The 11,181-nt window shown below is 36.1% G+C and overlaps 2 protein-coding genes across 4 annotated transcripts in view; both read left to right on the top strand.

Annotated features, from left to right (window-relative positions):
* The window catches only part of LOC105119702 (uncharacterized protein At1g04910-like), a gene marked incomplete at its 5' end in the record, with an annotated part of 4,053 nt that extends 797 nt beyond the window's left edge, over positions 1-3,256 (top strand). Inside the window, 7 exons of the mRNA XM_011017875.1 lie at positions 261-349; positions 796-915; positions 1,027-1,143; positions 1,280-1,423; positions 1,516-1,639; positions 1,722-1,913; positions 2,492-3,256. Of these exons, the coding sequence (XP_011016177.1) occupies positions 261-349; positions 796-915; positions 1,027-1,143; positions 1,280-1,423; positions 1,516-1,639; positions 1,722-1,913; positions 2,492-2,851 (1,146 nt within the window). The remainder of the gene's footprint in view (positions 1-260; positions 350-795; positions 916-1,026; positions 1,144-1,279; positions 1,424-1,515; positions 1,640-1,721; positions 1,914-2,491) is intronic.
* A 336-nt stretch (positions 3,257-3,592) lies between these two features.
* Positions 3,593-9,669, top strand: LOC105119701 (uncharacterized). Of its 3 annotated transcripts, none has more exons than XM_011017874.1 (15): positions 3,593-3,844; positions 4,182-4,252; positions 4,590-4,731; positions 4,851-5,108; positions 5,370-5,544; positions 6,356-6,417; positions 6,505-6,668; positions 6,795-6,892; positions 7,291-7,349; positions 7,441-7,575; positions 7,658-7,908; positions 7,997-8,147; positions 8,451-8,526; positions 8,605-8,658; positions 9,227-9,669. In XM_011017874.1, the coding sequence occupies exons 2-15, from the start codon at positions 4,194-4,196 to the stop codon at positions 9,445-9,447; spliced, it is 1,905 nt and encodes a 634-aa protein (XP_011016176.1). In that variant the 5' UTR covers positions 3,593-3,844; positions 4,182-4,193; the 3' UTR covers positions 9,448-9,669. The 3 variants fall into 3 exon arrangements, with proteins under 3 accessions (XP_011016176.1, XP_011016174.1, XP_011016175.1); XM_011017872.1 differs by lacking the exon at positions 3,593-3,844 and adding an exon at positions 3,851-4,061; XM_011017873.1 differs by lacking the exon at positions 3,593-3,844 and adding an exon at positions 3,851-4,096 and having other exon boundaries at positions 4,179-4,252.
* Positions 9,670-11,181: the final 1,512 nt, after the last annotated feature.

Raw genomic sequence — 11,181 nt, 5'->3', positions numbered from 1 at the left:
AATGTTTGTTAGTTCAGCAGGTCTATCTGGACTTGGTGATTTGGGATATTCTTTTTTTGGCCAATTATTTGTTATTATTTGATGTTGGTAATTTGCTTGTTCAATAATCAATTTTTCTTTTTTCTCACCTCTTTATTTTTAATCAAAGTAACTTCCTGTAGCGTATTTCATAAAAACATTACGCTTATTCCTTTACTTACCAAGCAACAAGCTTTAAAGTGATTGAATTATAGTGAATGCTGCTTTTATTTTTAATGCAGATATGCAATGCTGTAGCAGTGGCCAAAATAATGAATGCCACCCTTATTTTGCCTGTTCTGAAGCAGGACCAGATTTGGAAAGACCAAACGTAAGCCAATACTCTTATGCATATGATAACATTGATACCTAGACATTACATCTTGCAACATTCTTTTAACATTTTTTGTTTTTGTTTCTCGTTATTCTTCTGAGATTTATAAACAATGTTTCTTGTGGATGGCTTTGCTCCTCATATTTCTTATTAAGGTCTTTCAGCTTCAACAATGCTAGGTCTTGCTGTTTTTGAGGGGTGAAACATCAGTTGGAAATTGATGTGATATTCATGCACTCAACAAACATGTATATTCGTTGGGAATTCTAATTTGTGGCTGTATTGTCATCTCAAATAGGTTCATTTGATTTTGGCATATTACTATTATATGCTTAGCTATATTTCCTTTTTTCACAAAAAACCTTGTCTCATTTGTAGTTACATTAACGAGTTAGATTTTCCCCTTCTCACAAGCCTTTTTTTCTTTTACAAAATGTCTGCAGGAAATTTGAAGACATTTTTGATGTTGATCATTTCATTGACTATTTAAAGTATGATGTACGAATTGTTCGTGATATACCTGAGTGGTTTACTGACAAGTCAGAGTTATTCACAAGTATAAGGTTTGAGTTTTGTGCTCCTCATTTTGTCATGTTGTGCACATTTATATGATGACTTGAATTTGTTGCATCTGGTGTTGATTATTTGGAAAAAAATTGCCATCTATGTTATAGACGGACAGTGAAAAACATTCCAAAATATGCACCTGCTCAATTCTACATAGATAATGTACTGCCTCGAATCAAGGAAAAGAAGATAATGGCCCTGAAGCCTTTTGTGGATCGGCTTGGGTGAGTCATGGATGTTGTACATCTCTGGGGCACTATGCTATGCTCAAAATTTTACTTTCATTGGAAGAAAAATAAATGGTCTTGGATTGTTAATTTTCTGTCTTTTTTTTCTTTCCTTTTTTTGTGTATGCTGTAGATATGATAATGTTCCTCCAGAAATCAACAGGCTAAGGTGCAGGGTGAATTATCATGCTCTGAAATTTCTTCCTGAGATAGAGGAAATGTCTGATTTGTTGGTATCAAGGATGCGAAACCGCACAGGAGTTTCAAATCCATATATGTATGTGACATTGATATCTGAAGTTGTCTGGACTTAGTTCCAACTTTTTATAATTTGAAATTCAGTGGCACTAAACATTATTTGTCATATAGGGCTCTTCATCTTAGATTTGAAAAGGGAATGGTAGGTCTATCATTCTGTGATTTTGTGGGGACAAGGGATGAGAAAGCTAGAATGGGAGAATATAGAAAAAAAGAGTGGCCTCGACGATATAAGGTGAGTTATCAGTTTACTGGTTTTAGTTTGAAACTTGAACAGGCATGGATGATTTATAAGCTTTTGGGGATTTATCTTGCAGAACGGTTCCCATCTATGGCAATTGGCCCTGCAAAAACGGAAGGAAGGAAGGTGCCCTCTTGAACCCGGGGAAGTGGCTGTGATTCTTCGGGCAATGGGATATCCTAAGGAAACTCAGATTTATGTAGCTTCTGGCCAGGTTTATGGTGGACAAAACCGAATGGCTCCACTGAAGAACATGTTCCCAAGCCTGGTAAGGCCTTTGATTCTGTTTCTGTCACTCCATTTTCATCGGTGAAGTGACTAAACATGTTTGTGAAATCATTTCCATCTCTTTTGTTTGTGGTGCCAGCATATACATCCAATCGATGTTTTTAAAATGGAAAACTGTATATAAATTCCACAAGTGAATAATATTGCAGCCACGGGATACTCCATCCTGTTACGTCCTTGATACAAAATAACCTACATTGATACCTCTCTTATCTCCAAAGATAAATAAAGGAAGAATGTTTTCCAGCTACTGCAATATTCATGCATGCATGAATACACATGCCTGCAAATATATTTATATGTATGGTACTCTTGGAAAAAAGAGAGTTTAATTTTACTTTGGGATGGGAAGCTAAATGGTTTTGCATGCTCTAAATTCTATTTAGTGTTTAGGAAATTGAGAAATCAAAACGCTTTCGGGCTCCAAATGTTGGCTGAATTTTTGTAGTTGCATTTTTTTAAATGGCTAGCCTGTGAGAGGAGCCTTTCAAAGTGAGTTTTTTCTATACAAATTTTGAATTTATTAACCATCAATATTTGACTGAGGGTTTCTAATAGGTAACAAAGGAAGAGTTGGCAACCAAAGAGGAGTTAGATGGTTTCAGGAAGCATGTGACTAGTTTGGCAGCTCTTGACTTCTTGGTTTGCCTGAAGTCTGACGTGTTTGTGATGACCCATGGAGGCAACTTTGCTAAATTGATTATTGGGGCCCGTCGGTACATGGGTCATCTTCACAAATCCATAAAACCAGACAAGGGGCTGATGTCCAAATCTTTTGGAGACCCATACATGGGCTGGGCAACTTTTGTAGAGGATGTGGTTGTCACTCACCAAACACGAACTGGATTGCCAGAGGAGACCTTCCCCAATTATGACCTCTGGGAAAACCCTCTGACTCCTTGTATGTGTAGAGCCTGACTGCATATATTTCTAGATGCGTCGCCTCTAACTCATTATTAGGAGCATGTCTGAAAGAATCATGGCTCTGTGATTTGAGAAGCTATTATTTTACCAAGAACGAAGAAAAATGAGTGGCGTAAGGTTTTTATAGGGAAGAACTAGGGGAATATGATCCGCACAGATAGCCGCCGGCAAGCTGGAGCAGGATTCGAGCGTATGGTTGGATTACTAAGTCTCTTCGCAGTTACTCAACAGTTTAGTCTCCAGTACAAAGATAGATAAGCAATTGTGCCAAAGACTAGAAGCTGTTTTTTTTTTTTTTTTATTTGGTTGATTTATTTATTGTAAATTACAAGTTGAAATTTGTAAGTTGGACTGCTATTGCTAATGGAAATATCGAAGGCTATCTAGAAGTTGCAAATAGCAAATGGTGAATAAGCTACTGGTCACCACGCTCACAGCAGAATTATCTCTGTTCAGAAGAAAAGCATATATTTAGCCACCTGTCAATTGTGAATCGAAAGTCGAGTTCAGAAGGTTGTTGGGATTCGAATGTATCTAGTAGCAAGCTAAGTGTCCTGATTTGGATTCTTTTCTTCCACGCCGACAGGTTTGTCGGATCAGTAACAAGCTTATGCTCCGACTGAACCGCCGACCCCAATTGTTTCTTCTTCTTTTCAACTAACCAGACGAAAACACCGTTTAATAAATATTTTTTAAGGATAAAAATTATTATTTCTTCAATTGGGATTGAAAAGGACACGAGGGGACTTAGCATCACCGGCGAATTAAATAAGAAGAAAAAAGAGATTATCCGTTTTCATCATCACCACCACCCACCCCAGTTACCGATCAACGTTGCATCATTAATGCCCTTAAAAAGATTTGATGGTTAGGAGGAAGGACCTGCATTGCATTTCAGTAATTATAATTAAGAAGTGAACTCGAGACTGTGAGGATCCTACTGTGGAGCCCTCTTTCTTTCTTCTTCTCCACTTACTCTCTTTATAGGTGCCTCTCTCTCTCTCTCTCTCTCTCTCTCTCTCTCCTGTTATTTATCTCAACCTTTATATCTTCAACCCCGAACCAGAAAAACTGGACCTTTCGTTTGTTGGAGAAACTTGTAGTAAATTTCCTGGAAACATCATACAAGTCATTCACCCTTGCTTCATGTAATTACCAACCAAGCAAGCCTAGTGCTCTCAAGATTCCCAAGAAAAAAACTTCCGTAAGTTTGGCTGCATCAATTCATAAATTACCATCCAGCTAGATTGGTTTAGAAAGTTGAAAAATTTATCCATATAATGTCTTTTACAACTCTCTAATACTTGCTACATTTGCATTTCAGTATACTAAAACAATGAGGATCCAATTGCTGAGCTCTCTGTTTCTCTTCTCCTTAGGTTCTTATCTTTACAGGTGTTTCTCTCTTTATTTTTCTTCTCTTCACTACTGTTATGATTCACATAGGAGTTTTTGAGATAAGAAAACCCTTTTTACATTTGATTCTTGGAAGCAAGACAAGTACTTTCAAAATTTCTAACCAAATAGTACTGCAATTACATCCCCAAATTTTGCTATTTCGATGAACTGTCTTGTCTAGTCTTTGATGATCCTCATAGGAGATTGGATTGAAGAATGCACAATTATGTCTCATTTTGTAAATCCTATAATTGTTCCAAAATTTGTTTTGAAGGCTTTCTTGGCCAAATATATTAGTTTGTGAACTTAATAATTTGTACAAAACCTGTTTTAGGGTATCATCTCAACCTGAGCACGCTAGCTTCCCACCTCGAGGTTGGAACTCTTACGATTCCTTTTGCTGGATTATATCTGAAGAAGACTTCTTGCAAAGCGCCGGAATAATCTCTCAGCGTCTAAAGCCTTATGGATATGAGGTATAAAATGGTTGATGACTACAATCAACTTTTAGAACTTCTTTAATTACTTGAGCAATATGAGAATGGGAAAGTTTATTGGAATAGAAGTTGTCATTTATCTGTGTAATTTCATGTAGTATGCAGTGGTAGATTACCTGTGGTATAGGAAGAATGTTCCAGGTGCTTACCCAGATTCTCTTGGATTTGATGTCATTGATGAATGGGGGAGGATGATTCCTGATCCAGATAGGTGGCCGTCATCCAAAGATGGGAAAGGGTTCACTGAAGTAGCCAAGAAAGTGCACAGCATGGGTTTGAAGTTTGGGATTCATGTTATGAGAGGATTAAGTAGACAGGCATATGATGCGAACACCCTCATCCTGGACACTACCACGGTATTGTTCTTTATTATCAATGAGGATTCATTCTTCTCTCATCTTCTGTTTTCTTTATTTTTCTTTTGTTTTCATGTTTTTTTTTTTTCACCGGGAGAAGTATTTCTTCTCTTTTCCCTTGCATGCCCAGATTGCAGAATCTTGCAAACTTTATCATCATAAAAATAGACTAGTCAGGTGAAAGGTTTGATATAAGGCATAAAGTTAACAATCTAATCGATTTGCTCTCAAAAGTTAATGCTAAATTTCAATTTTTATTAGGGAGGTGCTTATGAAGAGTCTGGACAACAATGGCGGGCAAAAGACATAGGGATCAAGGAAAGAGCTTGTGCATGGATGTCACATGGTTTCATGAGTGTAAATACTAAGTTGGGAGCAGGAAGAGCATTCTTGAGGTCACTTTATGAACAGTATGCTGAGTGGGGTGTTGATTTTGGTAATTACTAATTAACTGAAACCTGCATTTTTCCATCTTACCCAACACATTAATAAGTCTGTGAATCCGATAGGGTGTATCTCAAGTCTCAACATTTTCTAGAGAATGAATTTTACTTTTTACTGATTAAAAACGGTAAAATAATTTCTCAAAGTAGTGTTGCATCTTTTGAGAATTTCCATTATAGGAAGCATGGATGAATTATTGTTTCTGTAATAATGTGGGGAATATATTATGAAGGTGCTGGAGGGACTCGATAGTAATATCGCAAATGAGCCTAGTAGAGTGTTGACCTCTTCAGGCATTTTAAGCTCAAACTAGCCTTAGGCAAGTTTGCAAGCTTCTTATGGTTTATTTAAGAACATCCAAAATTTATCTTGAGCTCAAGGTTGTAAACTCAGCCAAGAAATGAAAGTGCAATGTTTGGATGACACCAAACCTGTATAGATATCAATTTTTGTGGAAAGGAAAAAAAAACAAATTTATTTCTGTAAAGGCTGAGCTGTAGTTTTTTTTGGATGCTTAGTTGCCCTCTTTGTGCTGAATATGTGTTTGTTTGTTTAAAATCTAGCTATGCTGTTCATCTATATGGAGTTGAGCCCAGAACTGGTCACAAACAATTTGGTTTGTTTGCTACCGTAAATCAAGCCAGGAATTAAAAATTTTGACTCGCATTTATTACAAAATTGTGAATTCTGTACATTTCAATCTTTCCTCCTGTTATTTATACCACTACATTTTCTTAGTGGCTTCATGTCAGTCTTTCTTTGTTTTAATAATTTTGATGTTCTTTTTTCTCTTTTATTTGCAGTGAAACATGATTGTGTATTTGGTGATGACTTGGATGTTGATGAAATAACGTTTGTGTCAGAGGTATACAGCACTTTCTGGTGCATAAATTTTATGCTTCAATCTTTTCCGAATAGAGATGATGATGATATATGAAGAGCACTTGTTCAGGTTCTGCAAAAGCTCAATCGTCCCATTCTGTATTCTTTGTCTCCTGGAACTAGTGCGACACCAAACATGGCGAAAGATATAAGTGGGTTAGTCAACATGTACAGGGTAACAGGGGATGATTGGGATACATGGGGGGATGTTGCAGCTCATTTCGATGTTTCAAGGTGGATTAAAGTTTTCATATCAAAAAAGAGCCTAAAGTTCAAATTATATGTAGATCCTTGCCCCTAATTGGTGCTTTTCTTCTATTCTTTCAATTTTTTATGCAATATCTTGTTCTTCTACTTCAGAGACTTTGCTGCTGCTAATAAGATTGGTGCCAAGGGCTTGCTGGGGAGATCATGGCCTGACTTAGATATGCTGCCCCTAGGATGGCTTACAGATCCAGGTGATAAAAATTAGCAGATTGTTCTCTTTAATTCTAGCACATTTTAAGTAATTTTATTTTTTAAAGGGTTGTTGAGACTGAGTATAGGAAAGCTGATTGCAACATAGTTTACTGACATATAAATTGAACGAAGCAGTGGAATGCTTGCTGTTACATTGGGGTAGCAAAACAGCATAGCTTGTCCTTGCACTCTTGTGTTTATCATGGTAATTGAACGACACACATCCTTGTAACAAGTTCATTGAAAAGTATACATTTGGACCGGTTTTTACCTTGGGTCTAGGGGTTTGCCACATAAGTTGCTGGGTATTCATGATTAACTTGAAAATGTTTTAAGTAAAGAGTTCTACTGGAAAAGACAAAAACTTGAATAATCACATTGCTTTTCTGTATCCTAGGTTCTAACAGAGGACCATACAGAATGAGTAACCTTAATCTGGATGAGCAAAAAACTCAGGTATGTACATGCAACTCTATATGTGCGTTAGTCCACTGCTGAAAAATTAAGCTTCTTTATTGATGACCTGATTCAATATTTTCCTTCGCAGATGACTTTGTGGGCAATGGCCAGATCCCCTCTAATGTTTGGAGGAGATGTTAGAAAGCTTGATGAGATCACATACAGTTTGATCACCAATCCCTTCATTCTGGAAATAAATTCTTTTAGCACGAACAATATGGAGGCATGTGAAACAATGAGTTTTGGAGCTCTTTGGAATTTTTACTGAGTTTTTTTTCTGATATATCATTGCATTGCACATGCAGTTTCCTTATGTTACTGGCACAAAGGGTTCTACACATAAGACCACAGCTTACAGCCAAAGATCAAGAAGATGTTTGAAGGAAGTTGGCAAATCACATGCACAGTTTCTGGGTTTTACTAGCTGCAATCATCCCAAAGTTAACGGTTGGTCAATTGAAGCTCTTGACCAAGATCTTCACCAGATATGCTGGAAACAGAACATGGGAAGCCATGAACCTTTATGCTTATACAAGCAAAAACCTCTTTTGTCTTCGTATGCACTTTCACCTTTCTTATTTAGGTTGTTTCAAACAATAAAGTATTATTATTTTCACCGTGTGATCCTGTGAATGGCAATGTAGTGATGAGAGGTTGATTTACAATCAAGGAGAGCTCCATTTATTAGCTAGTGATGGAATGGAGTTTTGTTTGGATGCATCTCCAAGAAAGAAGCGTACTTCAAAAGAATTTAAGAGTGGTTCCTTCTCCCCTTGCAGATCAGATGCCAACCAGGTATCTCTTCATTCACAATTCCCTAGCATCTAACGAAGGCACAGAGGCTAGGATCCTGTGAGATTTTGGTGGAATGCAAAGGAGAGACATCAAACAATTTAACAAGTACATATAGCAGGAATTTGGAGAAGTCTGATTGACAGTTGAAGCTCCAAATTAAAATGTCATTATGCATATGTAATTAATTGGTTTGCCAAAATGCTTGTGTTTTTCTGCTCACAGCCAGTCTGCAGGGTGACATTTTTTTCTCATGAATTTTACATATATGAGTGGTATTTGAAAGCAAACTATTAATTTCAACAGATGTGGGAGATAAGCAATAATGGATCCCTTATCAGCAGCTATTCTGGCCTCTGTGCAACTGTGAAATCAATTGACGGTATTATGCTACAAGTTCAAGCTGATTTTCTATATGTACGATAAGGGCCATTTGATGAGGCTTTCTTGATATATGCAGCTAATGTTGGTAACAGCGGAGGAGTTCGGTCTTGGATTGCCACTGGTAGAAAAGGTTTAATGCTTCCCTAAAGTCTATAAATTTGGTTTCCATTCTGTTACCATTCCTTTGCTGTTTTTTCTTTTAAAAATTGGTGTTTGATGAGAAACTTCACCCCTGAGATGGTTTTTCTTTTTTTGATAAGCATGTTCCGATTTTGTTGAAGTTTTGACAAAGGTGAGGCTTGAACAAGAGACCTCTACCACTGAGCCATATGCTAAGATGATTATAATTGTCCTCCTTGGTGAAGGGATGCTATTTTCAATCTAACTGTTTTTTTTTTTCCCTGTAACTGAGGTGGAATCTAGTCTGCTCATTATCTATATTCATGCTTCATTTATTACGCAAATACATATTCATTTATCAAGTTCCAAGTTGCCTAATTTAAAGAGAATTAATGATCTTCTGCTAGCTGCCACCTTCTGTGTCTACCATGGCACTCTGGTAGTATCCAACCATACCTATGAATTGTGATTGATAATTAACATGCCTACAGTTCATTGTCTGAAAACTTTTTTGGCATATCACATATGTATCTATTTCTCTTAATAATTCAGTACTGACTTTGCCTCTGTTTACTTAGGAGAGATTTATGTTGCACTTTTCAATCTGAACTCAGAGAAGACAGTAATATCAGCAAAGATATCAGACCTGACTAAGGCACTTCCTGGGAAAAACTTGAATGCGACATCATGTTACAGCAGAGAAGTTTGGAGTGGAAAGGATTTTGGAGAAATAAAAGATTCAATTTCAATGAAGGTGGAGATCCATGGCTGTGCATTGTTTGTCCTCAACTGTCCCTAGTATAAACTGACACAGCAGAGTTTCTTTCCTTTCTCTGTTGTGTGAGTGGAAAGAAGAGGTATGTGTTGTATCAAAGGCAATGAATTTATGTACGCTTTAAGTTGGTGCAGCCAAAATGATTCTGCTTCACCAGCTCCTAAATGTCATATTGATTTACTAATCTTCTTGTATCCTTCTGTAGACATTAAATAGTGCACTTCATCAAGAATCCTTCTCTAGACATGAGACCAATTCTATTCCTTTCCTATAAGAATACACATTTCTAGAATTAATGCTGAGGGAACTTCAACAATTACTTGGAAAAAATAAAAAGCCATTTTGTACAAGTTATTATATAAACTTAACTTTTACTTTCAAAGCTTTTAAGGCTGCGGAGTTATTATTTTACCCGGAGTATCTTTTTATCGAATTTTTTTAAATATATTCATGTAGACTTATTTTTTTATTGAGCAACACTAAAGTGCTATGTGGAGCTTTTTTTTAGGTATGCTAGTGATAATGCATGCTTTTATTTTGGCGTGAAGATCTTTAAACTTTTCAATAGATTTTGATTTCAAGTTATATTAGGCATGCACAGATCTTTTTATGGTTGCAAAGAGTATTCTACACAATGAGTCACAATTTTGGATGACCATCTCTAAACTATTGTGCATATTTTATACTCTCTTGAAAATACAGTTTTTGAAAAGTCGAGTGTTTAATATGTGTTTGGACAAAAAAGAGTCTTTTTATTAATAATAACTATAAATATTCTTCTAAATATGCTCATGTATTTATACATCTCTTAGTTCTTTATTTGTTGGGCTTTTGAGAGCTTAGGGAGCTTGGTGTATGACAATTACAATGAGTGATATTTGTCCCATAATAACTAGGGGAAGTGCTAATGATATTTTAGGGAGCTCCTGTGATTGTCATTCTTCTTGATCTTTTTTAGGTAGTGTAATCATTTACAGGCTTTTAGTGCAGCTAATGGATGTAGTGTTAAAGCATTGTGTATTGTTATGGATGTTAAGATTTATTGGAGTGAAAAGTTTGATTTTTCCCTCGAGTTATTAACACTGTCTAGGTGAGGAGTTGCACCTCACTAGTGAGTTGTTGAAGTTCTTGCCAGGTAGGAGTATTCACGATAGTAAGTAGACTTGTTCTGCATCCTAACCTAAATGAGCATTGGTTATATGTCATGAAATGACGTGGAAATGTCAAAAAGCAAGTTTTAGGAAGAAATCAATGGTTTTTTTTATTTTAAAAATCATGTTTCCACAGACGGTGCTATTAATGAAGTCCTAAAAAATCCAAGTAGCCTAGGAACAAAGCTCTTAAGTTGAATAATCGATTAATTAATTGATCACAACAATCTCATCCATTCTCCTTAGCAAAGATAGTTGATAGCTTAAACTTGATACGTGATAGACCAACGTGACTTATGGCTACTACTTGCAAAATATCTTTTTTGCTAAAAGGTGGGGACTTTTTAATACTTAAATGAGTATTTTTTAAGAGAAAGAAAATACAATAATATTATAGAGAGAGATACTCGGAAAATATATATGTAATATAGAATGAAGATTGTGAAATTTTGTTTAGAAAATCTCATGATGTACTTATAACTAATGAGTCTTGTTCTTTTATGAAAAGGAGGGATTGAAATGTAATTTTACTTTTATGATATTTGGAGTTGTATTGTGGGTTGTATTCCATCGTTTTATCTAGCTAAAAGATGGAGACAAGCGAGTT

This window comes from Populus euphratica, unplaced genomic scaffold (genome assembly GCF_000495115.2).
Source record: "Populus euphratica unplaced genomic scaffold, PopEup_1.0 scaffold3381.1, whole genome shotgun sequence".
Lineage (NCBI taxonomy): Eukaryota > Viridiplantae > Streptophyta > Magnoliopsida > Malpighiales > Salicaceae > Populus > Populus euphratica.
Note: the sequence above shows the minus strand (reverse complement) of the source record. Positions and strands in the feature narration are given on the sequence as shown.